Source organism: Cariama cristata, unplaced genomic scaffold (assembly GCF_000690535.1).
Source record: "Cariama cristata isolate BGI_N322 unplaced genomic scaffold, ASM69053v1 scaffold10099, whole genome shotgun sequence".
NCBI classification, from domain to species: Eukaryota; Metazoa; Chordata; class Aves; order Cariamiformes; family Cariamidae; genus Cariama; species Cariama cristata.
This window is the reverse complement of record NW_009635245.1, coordinates 41833-63492: the sequence shown is the minus strand read 5'-3', so window position 1 is coordinate 63492 and position 21660 is coordinate 41833. Positions and strand designations below refer to the sequence as shown.

The 21660-nt window shown below is 40.6% G+C and overlaps 1 protein-coding gene across 1 annotated transcript in view; it reads right to left on the bottom strand.

Annotated features, from left to right (window-relative positions):
• Positions 1 to 21660, bottom strand: part of IQCA1 (IQ motif containing with AAA domain 1) — a gene marked incomplete at its 3' end in the record, with an annotated part of 75945 nt that overhangs the window by 22276 nt on the left and 32009 nt on the right. Inside the window, exons 3-8 of the mRNA XM_009707457.1 lie at positions 17442 to 17517; positions 11121 to 11227; positions 10820 to 10907; positions 9495 to 9522; positions 3966 to 4007; positions 1078 to 1160 (exon numbers count right to left, since the gene is read on the bottom strand). Coding sequence (XP_009705759.1) covers positions 1078 to 1160; positions 3966 to 4007; positions 9495 to 9522; positions 10820 to 10907; positions 11121 to 11227; positions 17442 to 17517 — 424 coding nt within the window. The remainder of the gene's footprint in view (positions 1 to 1077; positions 1161 to 3965; positions 4008 to 9494; positions 9523 to 10819; positions 10908 to 11120; positions 11228 to 17441; positions 17518 to 21660) is intronic.

The following is a 21660-nucleotide window of genomic DNA, read 5'->3' as shown; positions in this document are numbered from 1 at the left end:
GCTTTAAAAACATCTGTGATAGGGGATGTTTCTTGGACAAAAGTGACCTTGATAGTACTGGTTGGGTGAATGAAGGAATAATGAAAATCATCTACTACTTCATGATCTTTAATGAGCATAAAATGGATGGAATACTTGTTAATTCAGCCTTCAACAGAGTGGGGAAAGGCTCTGGAGGCAATAACTGGTGCTTCTAAGTGTGGGGTTTTTTTTAACATATAAACATGGCATTTAGAGAATGTATGAGAACCTAGCTATTCTGGCTCAGATACATACTGTACTAACAGCCAGTAGCATTGTGGCTTTTGGATGTCTGCAAATTCAAATAATAGTGGCCTTTGAAACAATTGAATCTTGGGTGTTTTTTTGCTGTGAAGCTTGCTGTGACTTTATTGTATGTCACCAAATGCTTTTGGAGATGATGTCAGACCCCTGTGCAGCCTGCAAGTGTGTGTGGTTTTGGGTTGTGTGTTGTTTTTTTTCCCCGCTGTGTGTAGAGCATAGGCAAGCATGTCTGACTGCAGCTGCAGGTAACAGAAACTGGGCAAGAGGAGTATGAAATGCAGAACTAGGCAGAGACACATCTTACTCAAACCAAGGGCCAGATATGTCTCAAAGCACTGCTCAAAGTTCACGGGCAGTCAGGGAGGTGGAGGGAAGCGGGTGAGTCTTCTCTGCTGAAGGAACAAATGCTGAAGGTATGAGTTTTGCTGTTCTCTGGAAAATATTCTGGATGGATTATGACCCCTAGACTTTCACTTAAAGGATGTTCTGGTTCCACCTCAGAGTGGCTTGTGACATCCAAAACCATCCAAGGCTTTCAGGGATTAGTGCTTGGAGCCAAGCACCAGCTTTACAAACAGGTTCTGGTTTCAGTGGCAGAAGTGAAAGGTACTAAGCACCCTGCAGAAACAGGCTTGATTGGCATACGTGGCTTTAGATATTCAAGTTTGAAAGTCCTGAAAGTGTGATTACTCTTGAACTCACTCTTGACTGGAAATAGAGGTCAGTGAATACTGAATGGCTGGAGGTTTGGTTAGACTAAACACCATATGAGCTGTAAAATGTGTACTTTACCAACATAATCGGAGAGATTCACGGTCTTGGCTTTTACTAGTAATCCTTCTTCTACTAGCTCCCTGTACAGAGAATCGATGGTCCTACGGACAAGAGACATCACTCAGAAATTCTAAGGCACTGTAAGTAAAAGCTCAGTCTTTCAATAACTGAACTAGCTTGAGAGTTATTTATGTTTCCTCAGCTTTATAAACATACTTTGTAGCTCAGAGGTGAAGGTGATTAGTGCCATCAATATGAAATCAATAAGCACCGTTTTCAGCGTTATGGCAAGGAATCTCTTTTATTACCTCACCGCGTGGCTCCCTCTCACAGTGATTCCATTACCCATTTCCAGGTGATGCAAGATCAGTTATGACTTGTGTAATAGACTCATTCATTAGTATCAATTACTGGGAAATTATTTTTAAATTATACAATAATAGCAACCCTAACACTACTGTACCTATTCACTTAGCTCTCCAATTAGTAGTAATTCGTTAATTCTTCTTGGAACTTATTCTGTTTGCGATAGACAGTCTCATCTTGTCAGCAACATACTGGGAATGACTGGATCAGAGCAACCCCAGGTCCACCTACTGCAGTGTTAAGGTCACGCTGGCCAAAGGAGGATCGGAGGGAAAAACATACAGCGGAAACTTCAGGGCATAACTTTTCCAGTGGAATGGTTTCTTCCTATCTCTGTTAGTGACTGGAAACAGCTCCCAGAAATTGAGGATTTAATACACTTAAATTTGTACCTGGTTTTCTGTTGGTGTGGATGTTCTCCACACCCTCTCCTTTGGACTTCTATCTGAGTATTAATTTCAATGACACTTTTGGCACTAGGTTCTACAGATTGATGCTGCTTCAAGGATTACATAAAATGAACAAGCCTGTTGGAAAATCTTGTTGTGTTGTCAGCATAAAAAATATTGATTTGAACCTTTTTAGGTTAGGTCTTTCACTGTTTGTACACTTTTCGCATCTTCTTCCTTCAATAACCGAGCTTTTTTGTCTTTGTCACCTATCTTAATTGGGATGTTCTGACATGGCTACAATAAAAATATTTAATAGCAACTCTCAGCTGGCTAATAAAACTACGTATATAATTTGAGGTTTGCAGCCTTTTTCCATTTCAGCTGGGAAGTTTTATGTTTATGCACTGTTAGTGGCACAATTAATATAGGAGTAGTAATAAGCAAATACGAAATTTAATGCACCTTCAACAACGTTGATTTTGCCACTCTGGTTCTTGCTTTCATTCTCAGTGATTTTTATGTTGAGTATGCATCATAAAACAAGCAGAAGGTAGAATGGGACTAACCTCACAGTTCTGCTGGGAGCCTGACTTCTACTTTTCCTGTCTTCTTATTTTTACTGTGCAAGCTTAATGATGCATGCCCTGAGTCTCCTCCAAGTAAGTGTGATGTGATCAGTCTTTGACTAAAGCCCCCTGTGCCCCCTCCACTACCCCAAAACAGAGATGAACCTGAAGCTTCTCTTGGTTATTTCTGAAATGCTTTCTCCTTCCTAAGAGCAAAGCACAGAGCCAAAATGCCACATAAACTCTAATTTAAAAGCCAGCTATTAAAAAGCTTGTGTTCTTAAATGGCTGTATGTTGTATTAAGTTTATGGATAAAGAAGCAGGTATGTGCAAGAGTAGTTTTAAAAGCACAGAATATTTGCATCTATGTTAGACTCTGGCGCTGTTCTTGTAAGAGAGGTTGTGCTCTGTTATAATCCATGGCATGTTTATTTTAAATATTTGCTTGGAGAGGTGTTTTGTTTTTAAAGCAGGTAAAGAGATCACTGATTGTGTAGCGCTAGGACCCAAATAATCTAGTCCAGATTGTGCTGTGCAGGTCTTGTACAAATGGATTTGTGGGGCGAATCCCATGTGTGTCCTCCTGCAGTGATTGAATGTGTTTGTCTTCATGTTGTTCTCCAGCCCTTCTCTTTTGGAAGTTGGATCTGCTCCTGTCCTGCACTGCTGCTGGCTCAGCAGGTCCCAGCAGAGTGATACCTCTGCGTAGGCATACCTGTGTTATGTGTACAGATGAAAAATGGCCAGATTATCAGTGAATGCATCACAAGCTCACTGAAAACGTAATGTCAAAAGAAGAAATCCTCTCAAATCCTCCAGATAAAATAAGGGTGCTTAAAAGAGCAAGGGTATGCAAGAAAATGCCAGGTCTGCCAGAACTCTTATTGATAAATAAGACTGAATTATGACACGTACATTATACCTCAGACATGAAGGCTGATTTATAGAGTACAGGGGCCTGTCTGCAGCCTCCCTTATCAGGTTTCAGCTGGGATGGAAAATCTGACAGCCAACAAAACTGCCAGGTGCTTCTGCACCTGCAAAAAGGATGGGGAAGAGGCAAATGGGGCCAGTATCCTGCCTAAATGTTACATGTGCTTAGCTTTGCATACCGGAATGAACTGGACTGAAGTTAATGGAGACTGGCCCTAGTGCCGTGTGTTGTTGGAGAATGGGCATCTTGATTTGTATGCACTGCTGAAGATGGTGGGGAAAAACAAGGTCTGCACTGTGTAGCATTGAAGCAGTGTGTTGTTACCCTGTTATTTGTGGTGCTGCAAAGGCATTGGTCAGGGAAGGGGCAGTGGGAAGGTTGTAGAGTTCGCTGGGAATGCAAAAAAGGTTTTAGCTAAAGTGTATGTGCTTCAAACTTGTAGAAGAAATTTTTTTATCATCTAGGCTTTTTATGGATGTTTATAGCTGTTAGTAAAGACCTTTTATGTATTGTAGGGCTTCTGATGCTGGTAAGTGTAGCAGTGTTGAGGTGCTCCTTGTGTAATTAAAAACATTAGATAGCATATCTAATGCAAAGAGGATACAGTCTTATTGTCTGAATCTCGGGTAAACAGGTCCTCTCTTTACCTGTCAGGAGTTAAATCTTCTTCCATCTCGGGTATCTCTTTCCTCACGGTCGTCTCTTTTTTCTGAGGACCACAAAAACAGGCAGGAGTTAGTGACCTTAGTACAGATACATGTCTTTGAGTGTACTGAAGCAGAGTGAGGGCTAAAACAGCGAATGTTTGAATGTGGCCCTTGCTCCTGAAGGAACCCAAAGGGAAAAATCATATCCTTGAATGCCCTGAGGGGAAAGGCATGTCTCCATTTATACAAGCACGGGAGACGTTCCCATCTGTAAGCCCCTCACCAAGGCATGGGAGAGGTGAAGCACCCCTGGGCTGAGGAGCTGTGTCCAACGTACAAGTCTCATGCAGATGCTCTTGAACTGGACTCTGCATGAAGTAACTTGGTATTTGCTGCTTCCCTCTCAAACACAGCCCCTTGGGGAGCCTGTATACCTGACCTGCAACTGTCACCTCCCCAGCGAGTGCCCAGTGTACCTTACCTCAAAGTGAACGGTCCTACTCTTTCCAGTGGAGGTTGCATACAAAAGATTGTATGCTCTTGCTTTTTGGAAGACCTACTCCTTCCTTTTTGGAGCATGACTGTGGTTGAGTGGGTATGGCCCTTACCCAAGCAGGAAGGAAAAGGGTGTGGGGTCCAAGTAGATGCTCCAGAGACCGTTCATGCTTTTTTTTTTTGTAACATTAGGGTAAAATATATGAGCAGCTTCCCTGAGGGTCATGCAAGGTGCTTACAGCTGGACCAGGACCTGAAACCAACCCTCTTGAGTCTCTGGCTAGCCTCCTAACTGTTAGACGTCATTCTACCTTCTCTTTCTTAATGCTTCAGGGAAGAAACTTGAAAAGGTCAGAAAAACATGACCTGCTCTTCTCTTGATATTTTCACCACACTTTCACTATGGGAAGACTTTGACTTGTGTGACTAGTTTCTTTACATACTGCAAAAAACCCATGGAAAACATAAATAAGAAAGATGTGAATCAGTATTGTCAAGGCCCTCCATTAATTACAGCTCACAAGCCATAAATATGGCTAGGGATAATTAGTAGTGGAGCGGGCATCATTAATCCATGTTAGTGCCCACCACTGGTGCCCATACCCAAGTTCTGCAAAGCTCTTTAGAACTACTTCAGTGGAACTATTTACCCAGTGACATTTGTGCACCATGGGATTTTTTTTCAATGGCTTAAATCTAAGCATGTGCTTAAATGTTTAGCTGATCAAGACCGCTTATTCTTTCTAAAAGTTTATGTTCACTTTCCTGGGAATACAGTTGTTTATTTTTTTAATAGTGAATATTTCTGCAGAGCTCTAGAGGCTATGTTGTTGAGTTAAAAAAATCCTATCCAATTACCTGGAAAACACTTTTGTTTTTTTTCTAGAATGGATCAGCAGTGTTCAGAAATACATCAATTGTAAGTTTTCAAGGATGGTTGCAATGTAAATAACCTACAGTTCAATTACCTGTTACTGTTTACAACGCAACAAAGATAACCTAGATGAAAATGTAAACTAAACCCAGAACTATATGGATAAGCTAACTGGGAAAAGGTGATGTTTTTAAATTTTGGATTAGAATAATGCAAACAACTCCGTATCTGCAGAACTACACCTTGGCTTTCTTTATATAAATGAGCTTGCCAGCAAATACTCACTAGAATGTGCCAGTGGGAATTCGTTTTAAAGAAAAGGAATGGGAAGACCAAAGCATATGACATGCTGTTTTAACAACTGGGGAATACTGAGACTGTCAGTGGTTTATTTCTGCTCTTCCTCCAGCTTTGTCTCTTTAACCTTTCTTCCAACGAGCTGGAAATTACATATCATGGGGTCTGACTGGGAAGAAAAGCTCATTTCTACCTATGTAAAGATACTAAGCATATGTTGAATTTATTGGCCGACTGGTATTGTCCTCAAGGCAGCTTCACCAATAAAGTAACTCAAGAGCAAAACAAAAATGAGCTATGCAGGGGAAAAATGTGTTTTCCTAATTAACATCAGCATTTATGGGAAATTTGGCAAACACTGAGATGCGATAAAGGGAAATATGAATTGTAGACAATGGCTTTCCTCCAAAATGTCTTATTGGGAACTGCTTTTATTTAGAAAATGATAATGTTTAATGAATGTGAACATGCTCATCATTTATAATGTAAATCTCCTTGTTTCTATCTCTGAAATGTCTGTCTAGCTTCTGTGTAGCCATCCATTTACTCAGTTATTTTCTGCTTTGATAAGTCACACGTAGTGAACTGCATTAGCTACTGGCAAATGACAGAAGACTGTCTTCCGTGCTCAGCATGGTATCTCGTCTGACTGTGTGGGCTGGTGGAAATGTTTTGAGTAGCTTGGAAGTTGCTACGAGCAAACACAGACCTGATTTCAGACCAGATTCCAGAGCAGACCGTCTCTGGCACCAGAAAGGAGAGGGTAGGCAAAAATGTCTCATGGAAGGAACTGTTCCATGCTGGAAGCACAGGATTTCTATCGCCCTTTGGCTGTGACCATACAAGTCCTATTGCCATCAGCTGTCCGCAGCTACTGCCACCAAGTTTGTGAAAAAGTAACGAGAGGAAAGCGTTCCTGTAGCTTAAGGGAAATGACAGTGTATGAGCAGCAGTCTATGAAGTGTTTTGAGTGGATTCCTTGGATCACGTGTGATGCTTGGATGGGAGGCTGGGCAAGTGCAGATTTGTACTGTGTGTGCATCTGCTCTGGGTTGAGAAGTCTTTTCTGGCAATGACAAGATATAGGGAGCGGTTTCTGATACTTGTACTGAAAGTCCCTAGATGAAGGTCTTCCCACCGATTATTAAACTCTTGCTAAATGAGGGGCTCTGATCTGTAATCCATGTTGGATTTAGCTACAGGATCCAAAGAGGTTACAGCCCCCACAGCTGGCTGAGCTCTGGGTGCTAATCCCCATCAGCTGCCAAAAATCCAACTGGGGTTGGGAATTGCTGTCCTCAAACCCAGCCTTTCCTCAGTTCTGACCCAGCCTGTCTTCTGGCCTGATTGACTTATGGCTTTGCTCTTCTCAAGTCTTTAGACTGATGTCAATATTCTTGTCCCAGCCACTGCCATAGTTAACCTCTTAGGTTGTCTTTGCTTCTGCCTGGCTGCATCAAAAAGGAATACCCAAAGCTGTGGTGAGATGCTAGCAAGGCCTATTTCAGAAGCAACTTTTACATGCTTATGTTCCCATGTCCCCTCTTTGTGTTTTTTCTGAATTCTGGCCATGCCTTTGTGTATGTGCGGGTGTGTTCACTTGCAATGGGTGGCTTTACCTGCAGTTGGATAGGAAACAAATCCTTGGGGGAGCAGAACAGGAAAAGCAACACAATGGGCTTGATAAAAAGCACTCTGATAAGCACTTTTAAATGTAACTTCCAGGTCAGTAACTGCAGAGACCTGATCTGTCAGCTCTTATGTTGAGTGGAAAGCCAGTTCAAAGACGCTAGGTCTGTGGTAGTTTACTTGGCTGTAGATTCCCAAAAGAAATACCCTTGGCTGCTAAGCCCTATGGGTACCATCGTCGGGTATGTGGCATCCATCTGGAAGAAATACTTGTAAAGCTGGTGGGTTGCATTGAGCCACTCAAATCAGAAGCTTGGGCTGTCAGCAGAAAGGCATGTACTCAGAGCAATGACATTTCACTAAAGTGCTGGCACAAGGATGCCACCAACTTCTTAGAAGTGAAATACTTTGGAAAATGCTAACCTTTTCTCTTTCACTTCAGGTGCTTCATAACAGGCTCCTCTACGCTGGGTGGGGACTTAAACCATCTGACATCTCTTTGCCAGCCTTCCTAGACATCAATGCTATATCCCTTGCTAGAAGCCAATTTCTCTTCAAATCCTTTCTCAGCCTGTTTTTACACAGGTGCTTACAACCCCAGCTTGCTGATCCACAGCTGGGCAGGTGACAAGCTGCCATATGCCTAGTGAAGAAAAATGCAATTTGCAGCAGAGCTCTGAACCACATTCCTTTGTTTCTGTTGTATCCTCATCCCCTCTCCTGTGACAGTCATCAGATCAGGAGCCAGGCAGAGCCCAGCGCAGCATGTCTCTTAACAAGGATGTTTGTGCTCTATACCCTATCAGTGCTGGACCATAAGGACAAATAATAGCGGGGACAATCTGTGGGGTGAGATGCCTTTAACAGGGACAGAGGTGCAGGATTTGTGCCTCAAATGATAGCAGTGTGGCTTGTTCCATATTAGGGGCAATCTAATTAGCTTAGGTATTTCCAGATCGGCCTCCTGGTCCGGAGACCTGTTTGTGATCAGAAGAGCAATTTGCCTTTCCGCCCAAGATGATTCTTCCACAACAGTGGCAAATGGGCTCTTTATCTTCAGGGGCAATAAGAGCAATTCTTGGTAGGGTTAAGTGTCAGCTGTTAGCATTAAGTGGTATTTGAAGGCTTGGAAGTCAGTGATAAAGTTCAGCCTAGAAAGTACAGTGCATGGAAATAAAGGAGTGGCCTATTGGTATGCCTGGAGCTGTTAAATTTTGTTTATCTAAGACCTGAGCCATCTGAAACACTGACTAGAAGGATGAGCAATTAGTTTCCTTATGCTTTCCCTTTAGAGTCCAATTCCAAAACGTCCTTGCTTGAATTCCCCACAAAAGGGACTTACAAACAAGATTTCAAACTCAAATTACTTCCTGCATTTTTTTAATATGGACTTGATAGAATTTTTTTTAGAGTTGTAAACTACTTACCCTAATGTGCGCTTGAAAAGGCAGAGGACATCTACCCCTGGGTAGTGACTATTCCCTGACAACAAAAAATGTCCTACTTCTACTGTGGTGTCTTCCTGCAAAGAAGTAGAAGAAATCTCTCCTTACAACAGAGAGGATGGTCAAATGGGGCATCGTGAATTTGGGATAACTGCCCTCAGACAGCAAATTCCACTCGTAAGAGTTCACTTAAAGAAACTACCCTTGCTGCCCATTCCCTGCTGACAGAGTGTAGAAAAAGGTTTGATTTCTCTGAAGAATGTTGAATCTTCCTGAGAATGCTTTTCTTTGCAGAATACCCATTTTGGGCATGGGAAAAGAAAGTTCTACGCTGTGCTCCAGACATGGTCATGGCTACAGTGAGAACCCAAACCTGCTGCTATTTCACATTACATAGTGCGGGAGGTGGGGAGATGCGTGGGATCTGGGACGTGGTAACACACACCTTGAACTAGGGGATTTTTGCTGAAAAACAAATTAATAAGCTGTTTCCAAAACTTTCCAGCTCGTATTATTCTTGTTATATAGGCCTGACTTTCATAAAGCAGATCTGAAGTCTGTGTGCACAGGTATGCACACACTGTTGGTTTATGGACTGAGATATTTATGCAAATATTAATTAGAAAAAGCCTTTGCCAATGCTAGTTTGACATTTCAAATAGTTTTGCACAGGGAAGATGTATTTTGACTAAAACTGGAGCCCCCTCTCCGTTCCCCACCCCTAAAAGAGAACTGATGTATTTTTTTTTAGAGCAAATCTTTGAGGAACTTGTATTACTTAATTAGTACTTCTTTCCCCTCTTCCCTCCCTCATTCTCTCAGGCTACTGGTACAACTTGGGAAAACAAAAGTTAAATAACCTCCCTCCACCTAAACCCATTCCAACACTACATTGAAGGGAAACACCCCCCCCCAGCCCCTAACATACAGGTTTATAACTCCAGTGTGATATTTTGAAGCAGTTTTGACCAGCTGATCTAAATGCATCTACCCATGACAAGTCTGGGAAGATTGTTGTGATATTTTGTCTGTATTTCTTAAGCCTCCCTATTTTTGAAACAGATTTAGCAATCCAATGGGTGTCAGCTTTCAGAGTCACTCCAGTCTTGCATTCTTAAATTGCTCCTGCACGTTCGTCAGGTGAAAGAGCATTTTTAAAGATAATTTGAGTAGAAGTACAGCAACAGCAAGTATTGGCATGCTAAAAGGATTATGGAAATGAAATACAACATGAGATGAGGGTTGGCTATTTGCCCTGAGGATTTGAAGTGGATCTGCTGATTGAATGGTAGGGGTCTGTAAGCTTTGAGCTATTTTGCACTGACATGATCTATAGTTTAAATGCTTGGGTAAGGAATTCAGGGAACCGCAAGCTGTGGAATTCTGCATATGGTAATGTTGTGAAACTAGATGTGAACATGATGTGTGCTGTGTTTCAGTGGGTAACACACATTAAATATAATGTATGCCTTTAACCTATTTTATATGCTTAAATAAACTTGGCTTAATTGCAAGTTCCCAAACCCTTCAATAGTAAGTAGTAACATAATTAATGCGTACCTGGCTGTATGTGATCTATGTGGTGTAATAGATAAATGCAAGGTTACACCAAAATGTTCAAAGTGCATTTGTTTGGTGTACAGTCTTAAAACACATTAACCAGTCCTCATTTAGAAGGAAAACAGCCAGCAGCTGGAAAACTTCCTGGCACCCAGATCCATGCCTTCCTTGGAAGACTGCATTAATCTGATCCTGTGACCTTAAAGAGAAAGGATTGCTTGGATTTTCCTGTTTGACTGGATCGGAGGATTTGAAGAGGGTGTGTGTCACTCTTGAAAATGTGATCTGTCTTATCATGATTTATCTCTGGGATAGTTCAACCTGTCCCAAGCAATATTTATAAAGGTTAAGGAATAATAATATCTAAAGGAAAAGGCTCTGAAAAAAGCCACAGATTTTTAAATGCTTCTGACTTGAGATTCAGTAAATGTTTAGGGTGGATATTTTGATATTGGTATCTGTGAGACTAGGGTTTGCACTGAATACTGCTGTATCTGGGCAGAGGATTGAGATTTACCCTGAATTCTCCCAACTTGCTGCTCTTACCTTTTCACTTTTTCTTTCTTTTTTCTGTTTGTCACTCCTCTCTCCATCCACAGCCAGTTTGAGATTCTCCAGTTTCTGTCTCATCGATTCATCAACCTATCCAGACAAACACAGTTGAACCTTTCAGAGTCTTCTGTTCTGCCACCAAAGCTCAGACAAACATTCAGCTAAACAAGTGTTAAAGAAAAGAACAGACAGTAGGGACTCTGGAAAGAGGTAAGGTCTATGCCAGGGCCAGTTCTTACAGCTGTAGAGAAATACACACAGGCAATGCACATTATTAGTGTCCTCTTACTATTGTAAGCACACCTGCACTCTGATCTCTTCCTCTATTTCTTCCCATTTCTCTTCTTTGATCAGCTCCGGGTCATGATCCTGGAGAAAATCCCATCCCTTGTCTCTGTTCTGCCAAACGGCTGTTATCCAAAAGAAAGAAAAAAAGGAGGGGAAAAAAGTTACAGGAGCCACTGGTTTCTCCAACTGCTTCTGGAGGCAAAAAATAGGTAGCTGTAGGCAGCTTTTATTAAATTATTAGCTGTATGATAGTAGTAGGCTCTAGGGACGCTTACCAAGTTCAGAGCCCTGTTGTGTTAGGATCTGTAAATCTGGAGGTTAACTTTTTTTTGCCTTGGGCTGTAAATTGGTATCAGGCTTCAGGAGGATAATGGGATTTGGAGGTTGTAAAGCTGAATGCCTGGAGTGTTGTTCATCTTCAAGAGCAGGTAGTACAGTATCGGCCGAACCATATCGTGCCTGGTGTTGGCATTCTTTTTCTGTTTAATAGCATAGTGTTTAATTTTTTACCATGAAGAAGTCACAGAGATGATTCCTGTCCTGAGGAGCGTGTTCTCTATATGTGTCTCTTGGCTGGCATAATGCAGGCTTGGGCATCAAAGGAAGGTGTTTAATTTAAACCAGAAAGTTTCCTTGTTCTCTCCCACTCAGTTATCTAATGTGAAGTTAAAGCTGCTGCAATGTTGCGAGTTAGCCTTTGTACTAATTCATGTGAGGCTGAAATATGGGCCAGGAGCACTGGAACAGGCATAAAAGCTTGTACTGAGCACATGGAAATGGGAGTGAGAGGGGACAGAGAGTCTGACAGAGTAATAACCTGCAGCCAACCCACAAGTGACGTATGGCCACGCAGAGTTTTAACTTTGTCCGGGGAGTCTTCAGCTTGATGCAGTAATTGAGAGGTAGTTGAAATCTCTTCCAAAAAGAGACAGGCCCACCTGATATCGCACCTCTATTTCTTAGTGATGTGCAAAGGATAAGTAATAAGGAGCTCTAACTCCAGGAACGAAGGAAGTGTGTGCAAACTGATGATAAAAAAAACCCCACCCCTGTTAATGATAAAGTAGCTAATGATCCTGAGGTGCAGTTCTTTATTTTTGTTGAGGCAAATCCAGATTTGTTCTTTAGGAAGAAAACTAAATGAAGTCTGGCGAGCTTGTTGTGTATCTGAATGCTCTGTTATTAGCAAAAGGTATCTTTTTTTTTTTAATGGAAACACCTCTCTTTCTACATTTTTTTTTTGAGCTAATTTGAAGGAAGACAATTCATATCTTGCATTTCAAGCCCCGATAGTGCCTTTATAAATGACAGCTAATCTCCAGCAGTATGTGCTAATTCAATTTCCAGATGATTTAAAATGACAGCTCTCCACTTTAAGACAGGCTCCTTTATGAATCTGTCTTGTACAGGGTACTCTTTCCTGTACCCACTGCTGTTTCTAAGGCACTATAAATTCAGGAAGGTTTTCACAGTACCCATAGGAGATCATTCAAGTTTTAGTCCAGTTAATATAATACTGGCTGCTATTTCCATCCCCTACGAATTTTCAGAGTCCAATTATGTGCAGAGTATTTGTGGCTTTACACATAGGGAATAGTTTTTGCAGGTGATTAGTCTTAATTTCATAACTGAAAATGGTAGAGATGGAGAAGGACAGTGGATTTTTTGGTAATGAGGAAAGAAACTCAAAGGTATAGACATTAATTTCTTTAAATTACTTGCAGGTCATCAGATGACATGACAGATGTCACGTAATATTTCAAGAGGGAAAGCTGATTTGCCCTAGTTAAAAGGTACCTCCTCCAGGGTTACTAGTCTGGAATTTCAGCCTTGGGGAAAGGGGATGCTACATGGGAGTTATGTGAATTTTTAAAGGCTTTCCTGACTGGGTCAACAGGTTGCAAGTGCTATGTTTTCACAGGAGTACTACATTTTAGATATTTATTTTTCATAGAGGGATCCATAGATTTTTATTTTGTGGGGGTTTTTTCATAATTGTTTATTGTCATTTTGTAAATTGATTTAGTAGTTAAGATCCACTGCAGGTAAAGCAGTGACAGTCCCCACAGATTAGGCAGCTGCCTCCGATATTACCTGGCAATGAGTTTTCCTAGTGCAGTATTAGCCACTATAGGTTAGAGATCCCTAATTTTAGAAAAGCAATCAATAACTCATAGGTGTTAGATGCTATGTTGTTCTTTTATAGATCAACAAAATGTTTCAAAGTTATTTTTAAAGTAAGGTCAGGAGGCTAAGGATGCTATGTTTTCACTGGCTGGTCAAAAGAGCCTGGTATTTTATTACAGACAGGGTCATCCAGCTATGGGAGCTATTTTTGTGTGTAAGCAGTGCAATTTATATCACCTCTTCTAAAACAGTGCATGCTTATCTTTGAATTATTTTATATGCATACTTCTCTAGGTCAGGACTTAAAACACAGCCCAGTCCACTAGGCTTAGCAACGGCTAACATGATCTCAGCAGTAGTTTTCACTCTGCAGACTAGCAGGTAATTCCAACATCCCTGAATTTCAGAGAACTGCTTGTGACTAATAATTGAAACGTATTTATCCGAAGCATAAAGCTTTTCTTAAAATGACTACGTTCCAACCTCCTGGCAAAAGGATTTGAATCTTCTGATGCCTGGCTAAAAATATATAATGTCGTCATACCTTAAAATTTGGGCTATGGAGTATTTGGGTTGAACTCAAATATCCTCTGCAACACTGAGCAAGTCATAAATATCAACTGGCCATCTGTGTAATGGGGGAAATAGCACACTGCTGCCTCATAGCACAGGGTACTGCAAAAATAAACCCCGGGAAGATGGAGGTAACGATTCAGACTGCTTACACTGGCTCCACATAAACTCCTGCTATTCCAATGTAAAAGTAGATGTCACACAAACTGGCAGTTTCCAACAACAGTATATAAAATAAGTGGTTTAGATAGAGCTTGGCAAATGTAGTTTAGCAACTAGCAAAACTGCCAAATACTGTTCTAGAAGAACAAAAGTTTTCACGAATTCCAGTGAAGTTTAGGTAGTAGTTCTAGCTTGGTAGAGGAGAGAAAAAAAATCAGGGTGGAAAAGTCTAACTGAAATGCGTAGATCTTTGTCAAAATGGATCTACGTCTTTTTAAATATTTAAGTAACCTAAGAACAAAGCAACCAGTTTCAGGGGATGGGAAGACTTTCTTAATTGTAAGTGTTGTGGAGGTGTGAGTGTGACAAAACAAAAATGCTTGTTGTTTGGTCAGCTGTCATTTAGGTAAACTTTAGACACAGTCATAAGGGTCTCTAAATGATTCCATTGTAGGCATCTGATATAAGACTTTCTTAATCCCTTACTTCAATGATGTTTTCAAGATTTATGCACTAATAAATTTGAACTTCTGTGCAAATTGTGATAGTAACCGAGCTATTTCTGCATAAGAATAGCAAAAAAAGTTCCCATTCTAGAAAGACCAAACTCCAAACGTCTTTTTTTCTAAACAATTCTGCTCCTGAAATGAAAGCAGGCTAAAATTAAAAACATAAGAAATGGCTTACACTGTTCTGGTCAGAAGTTGCTCCAGATTTGATTCTGGAGGCCTTGAAAAAGGAACCTAATCCACGGCCAGACTAAAAGTAAAATTGTTCTGAACCACAGCCATGTAGTATTGTGATAGTGTTCTGCAATAAAAAAAACACTTAAGTGCTTCTGAATGAGGCAGGGGATTGTGCTGCATGGAGGAATTAACAGCTGTGTACTAAAAATAAGTATGGTGTCAAATAGACTTGGTTCACAAGGAGGGAAAAAAAAACCACCACCACCTGAAGTTTAACTGAAGAGCTATAGACTCTTACTGTGCATAAGACAGAACCGCAGCTATTCTTTGAAGCTTGCAAGAGAGCTCTTTCCACTCTGAGGATTTCTGGTTGTGCTTTGTGCAGAAAATGGTTCCTTCTTATGTGCCTTTGGAGCTAGAGGAGTAGCTGTCAGCTCTGGCAGGATGGCCTGGAGGTGAGCATCGGTGTTTAACTCTGAATGCCAGGCTGGAGTCTTTACCACAAAAAGGATGCTGCCTGTGCCTGACCTACCTGAGCACGTTACTGCAGTGTACCTGCAAGTGCTGCCAGTATATAACGGGAAGATGGAGGTACTCATGCTGACCGGCTTTAGGTATCCAATTCGGGTGCCTGAATAGGAACACAGGCGCCACACATAGTTAATAGGCTGCTGAGTTGCCCTTAGGAGGACTTGTGAGAGATACAGGAACACAACACCCCCAATTCAGCACTCATCTGTCTGTAAAAAGTTAGCATGAGTAACCCTCAAAAGTTACATACTTGCAGAGCTCAAAGCAGGTATCTTGTTGGAATGGCAGTTCTGGTGTTCAGATGCAGTTTGGGTGACAAACATCTCCCCCATCCTCTTGTACATCCTCTGACTTGTTATTACTTGAGATAGTTGTGAAATTTGGGAGTCTCTGTTCCTATCAAACTAACATATTGACCTCTGTGGTGTCTTTATTCCTAACGCTGGTATCTACTGCCATGTTGGGAAGCACTGTTTAAAGTCTGTGTTGAGGTTACAGCCAAACATGTTTTCTACAACCTGGAGGAGAGTTATTTGCACCAATACAAGGAGTTTGTGAATTTGCAGTTCAGCATTGTATTGAAGCCTGTTAGACTGCAAAGCCTCAGCAGGGGATCCAAGGAGCACTGGAAAGCACAGCTACTGTATCACCTATGTGTCAGCAGAGTGCTGGATAAATGTATTGCTAAATCTACTTAGCAATGCAAAACCCTACTGCCCTCTTGTTGCTGCTTTGCAACAGGTAGGACCTCTACACTGCTCCTTCATTGCTCTTGGGTCTTGCGGGATGGGGGGGGAACACTGCCCTTGCTATTGCTGGTTTTGAGTAGCAAGGTGTCGTTTTGTCCTGAGCACGTAGAAAAGCACACATAATGTTCTTGGCCAGTTAAGGTAAGAAGCATAGATGGGTTTGATCCTTATCCAAAACTCCTGCTGACTTCAATGGGGTTCTGATGTAGCATTCAAGAGTAGAGTCTGGGACAAAGAATTCCTCTCTAGCCGTAAAACTGCTTTATGATTTATAACATGTAAGAAAATCCTAATTGTTAGAAGTCAGAGATCAGGCAAAACTGTACCGATGTATATTTAACAAGTAAGTTGTACACTTCTTTCTCCCTAGCCAACCCAAATCAGGCAGAAAACTTGATGCCAGTAACTTGTCAGCAGGAGGGGTTAATGGAGACTCTTCATATGAGGAATTTTAGCAAGCCATGAACTCTGCAGAGTGGGGAGCAGAAAAGATATTTTAAATAATTGATTGAGAATAGAATTTGCAAGAAGCATAGCGAAAATAACCCTGAAAGCTTTGGTCAGGCACACTGTATGACCAAGGACTTCAATTTGGCCTGTTTGACCTTTGGAGTCCTATCGTGATGTTCACATATAGTTTATGGGACAGATGCCCCTTTTTATTTCAGACAAGTGCACAAATTCTGTGCTAACTTCGAAGCCTAGCACAAGCGATTGCTAACTCACTGGTGTATCTAGGGTGCACACTGAAGACAAGTGTTTGAGACAAAGGCATCAAGTATAGAGGAGAGGACCGAGATTTGGAAAAGAGCAAGATGTCCTTTTGTGAAAATCTCTTTTTTTTAATTGAGAAAACCTTACTTTGGGCAGCTTTTTCAGTGTGAAAAAACCAGCCGGTCTCCTAGCTGTAAGTCTGAGTTATATTTAAGTTGTGCACACTTTGCGTGAAGCAAGTATATTCATAGTCCAGGAACATTTTTCATGCCTTTGCATGAAAAGATGATTCTCCTATTAAAACATGTCATCAAAACCAATTTGACTAGCTGTAGATTGTGTACGTGAACAAGTCCACGGACCCCTTCCACGAATGAGAAGAAGACAGGATGAAGAGTTACAGGAGCATTGAAAACATTGATGCTGAAGTCTGATCTACAGAATAGTGCTTTTGAACCATTTGCTATTCAGTTGTCATTTTGTTGCCCTTGGAAAATCCAAGAAAGCCCCTGCATGAACACCAAAGCACTTTGGTTCTAGCTTGGCCACTTTCACTCATATAGAATTGTACCTTCCTGAATGATTAGCTTGATGATTTTGAGAGACTCCAAAGAAGACTTGAGGTACTGAGACTCCCTTCCTAAATACCATTTTTTTTAATCTAATGTCCTCACTTCTATAATGTTCCATAGTTTGGGCAGCTGCACTGTTTGACCTTATAGGAATGATATTCAGATGAAGGTAAACTAGAAGGACATTTCAACTGTAATTGTTGTTTTTTTTTTTCTACTGACCTTTGTATTGATTGCTTCCTTCCTCCAGTATTGAAAGGAAATTACTGGGAGCCATCTTCCAGCCTTCCTCCTCTTCCTAGATTAGGGAGGTGGGATAAAAAGAAAAATCAGAATATTAAGATGTAGAAACTTTGCGAGTATGAAAAAATGTAATTTTCATTGGATTTTTAAAGATTTGTTTTAAATTGAGGAATAAGATGCTGTTGTCTCATCAACAAAAATCCTTCTAGCAGGCTATAAGGAAGCTTTATCCTATTGATAGAAGAAAGGGGGTGTCTGTTCATCAGTTGACCTACTGAGGTCACAAGAATTAAACTTTGGCTTGTTTGAAGGTGTAACACAGTTGGGAGACTTACAACATGTAAATGAAATTACCTTGCTTTTTTTTTCTAGTTAATCTTATTGTAGGGCTGTTCCCTCCCCCCAGAAAGGAATTCCCAACTTTGTGGGTAATTCAAAACTGTTGAAACCTCATTTTGATCTGTAATCAGAAAGAAAAATAGTGATCTTGGTGTACCTTGCAAAACAAAATATTTTGTTTCAACTTTATCAAAACATTTTGACGTTTTCCTCTAAAGTAAATCACCTTGACATGTTCCTGAAATAGTTTAATTTCATTGAACCAGTATTCCTGATGGAAAAACTTGTCAGAAAATGATGGAATTTCTTCATGTTCTATCAGTCATAAGTCCTCAAAATGTTTTGAGGTAATAGTTACTAGTGAGGAAATCAGGTCACCGTTTGGGGAGGAGGTGAATGTGGATTTATGCAAGACAATGCAAGTTGTATTGGACTTTGCTAATCAATGTGTAGTCTGTAAACCATTGGTTATCGGTAAGACATAAAGTGTATTTTTTCGGAATAAGTAAAATGAAACAACCCCCCTATATATGTGCCTCTAGCTGTCATTGCATACCTGCTATCAGTAGATACAGCTGCAGCCAGGTCATGTGAATTATTTAATATGTTTTTAATTAAAGCGTTATTACAGTAATTAAAGTTTGGGCCCGGAAGGACATGCAAAACCTAAATATATTTATCACTTCGACCCTATGGTCTATAGATCTATTTGAAAGAGATTCAGGAATTTCTTGACTAAACATCAAGAACCATTTGGGTAAAATATAAGCAAGTGTTTGAGGGTTTGACACCCAGAGCTCAAATTCCCAGTTACTCTAATGTGTTCTCAGTTTTTGCAGGGTGTGGTGTTTTCAGATTCATCTGTGGATCTTTTGCAGTAGGCAGAATCCATTCTTTTTACATGTTTTCATGATATTTTATAGCAAATGATTAAAACATGATGTTCTAAGAAGAAATACTGATAATTGCTAACTATTTAAAATAAAATTCCCCCCCAAACCAGCCTAAAAATGGGTGATTCATTTTTAGCCTCTTAATAGCATAGGACACAATAATGTTTCTTTTATTGTTACAAATAAGCCAATAAATCATTTTAATTACTAGCTTCAATGATTTTATATGCTGATGTAAATAATGTTGTTGTGTCAGTTTCATTGATTTTAATCAAAACCACTCTGCATCTGAAGGACAGTTGTAGAATGCCATTCTGTATTCCCTCTTGCCTCTATTAACAGCGTACGAGCCAACGTGATATAAAGAACTTCTTTTCCTTTGAAGTCAGTTCATGTATTTTTTTTATGTTCAGTTGATTGATTCCACGCTTGTTCTGTGTTAAGTGTGCTAAGGCACCTTGAACCAACAATATATGTTTCAATCTAAGCAGAGATATGGAAATAACAGTTTGAATATAGTTCTGAACCTTTCCAAAGCCTAGCCCACACTAGGTGATTCTCGTTCAATAGCAGGGGAAATTTTGAATTGACTCCATTGTGGAGATCTTGCTAATGGGTTTCGCTAAGGACAAAATGTGTCGCTCTGTTAAACATTTCTAGATGAAATCGAGGGATGTGCGGTCTTGCTTGTGTTTGAGACAGACAGGTTGTAGCATGGTACTGGGTGAAGCAGTCCAGACCGGTCTAACACGTGTTCTGCTATTGAAAAGAGGGATCATAGGGTGTTGAAGTTGTGGGTTTGCGGTGCTGTGTGTGTTTGTGGGTTGTTTGGTTTTGGTTTTTTTTTTTAGGTGCCCAATGGGAAATCAAATCAGCACCTTACAGAGTAAAGAAAACAAAGTTACTTTGATATCAAATACACCTTTTTAAAGATTGCTATCAGGCTTTTCAGAAATATTTAAATTTCCTTCTGGGATCAAACTCTTGTTTTCTTTAAGAACTGAAGTTAGGAGCAGGGCTTTTTTCTGCCTGCATCGCTATGACTTATAGCCTATACTTATTTTAATAAGAGTCCTGCTGTTAGAACTTTTCCAAATACTTCTCAACTGATCTTAGATACTATTTTTTTCCCTGTCATTATTACAACCTTGGAGAGAATGTTCCCTTTGTTCTTTCTCAATGAACCATAGAGAACCTGCTATAATGGCTCAGAATTTTACTTGACAGGACTTGTGATGGCTGAAGAGATGAGAATGACATGAAGTTATAAAGCCCCAGAGCTCTATATTGTTATTTCACCCCATTCCAAAACCACCTTGGAGAGACTGTGAGGGGATTGAGATTAATTTTTGGTGGTGTTAGCTCTTACCTAGTGAAATGTGCAAAACCAACAAGAGATGAAATTTATCCTGTGAAAGTCAGGTTTTTAAGCAGATGAGCAAGTTGCCATCCAGTTCCAGAATCTTAGGTTGGGTTTGGCATTTTCAGTGTGCCTGAACATTAGCATCCCACTTTGACTTAGACTGAAGTGTCTGGAACAGCCTTTTTTCATAGCCTATGTGAGACCAGAGGTATGGCAGGGGTTTGTTCTGGGCCAGCTGAGTTGGGAAGGAGTGAGGACAAAGGCAAAGCTACAGAAAGCCATTAAGGGGACACCCTCATGAATGCTTCCGAAAGGAACCGCCCTGGCTGAGATGCTATAGGGCTCTTAACTGTGAGTGACAATGGTCTTTGAAGTCTCTAATTTCAAAAGCTTTTCTAAGCTATTGCCTTCGTACGTGTACTTTTATCTGATCTTTCCCATTGACTTCTCCAGCGTATGTGCTGATTTAAGGAGTCACACCATGACGTGGTCCCACAGGGCTGAACACGGCACTAGTGAAAGTCATCAGAAATCTTATGGACAAACACCAACTTGGTACCAGTATTATTTGGCTTAGATCTGCAGGCATATTACACTCCTTTTCCACTGTTGCTCCCCGAGGCTGGCTCTGCTCTGCCACTAAGATACTATGAAGTTGTACCACTAATTGCCTTTCACTGCTTGGAGTACGATGCCTTCACTAATGCTGTGATAGGGAGACACTATCACAGAGTGCATTGATGACAAATATGACTATCTGAAGACATGTATGACAAGAACTTAAAAAAAAATTGCTGTTTGCACAGGAGCAGCCACTGCCCTTCCTAGTTAGCAACACAAGAACAGGCTTAAAGAGCTTGGAAAACACTTTTATATATGCTGCTCCTTCAGCCTGCTGTGCATTTTTACAAAGGGAAAAAACCCAACCCTAAAGCCCCAAACATTGTTTCGTATGACTTAAATAGTGTTTTCAATTAGGGAAGATGCTATCTAAGTTACAAGTTAACACTTGGATATCTACCTCCCAATTAGATAGACTGATGCTTCCTAAGTTCATGTACTTTAGGTTCCTGGCTAGCTGTTACGAGAGCTTTGGTCAGATTAATGGATGTTGTCCAAGAAAAGCATATTTTTTTGTTATATGGTTGTTCTAAGGTTAGGACTTAAAATTAATTTGTGTAAAACTTGCAGTGAAGAGTAAGCTTTGCCCTAGAAACTCACCCTTCTCCTCCACATACTTGGTGAGAGATTAATGACCCTTACTAAAAAAAATTTTCAACTTTGTTTATGCTATAAAGTAAATGAGAAACAAAAGTTGCTGCTTCAGCAAAAGCCTACGATTTTTGTCGTGTAGCTTGCTTTTGAAGATGCCCTTTGGTCGCTGCACTGTTTCACAGGTGTTTTCCTCAGTGAAGTTGCTCCTGAAAGAATTTGGAAGCATACCTTGTGTGAAACCAGCCCCTTAGTATATCAAAGATTTCAGGGAGTATATTATACACTAAGTGGTGTCCATTGTGACTTGAAGCAAAAAATAGTTCATACTCTGAGAACGTGGACTGAAAATGCATGACTGCTATTTACAGGCTTACGAAATACTGGCCTG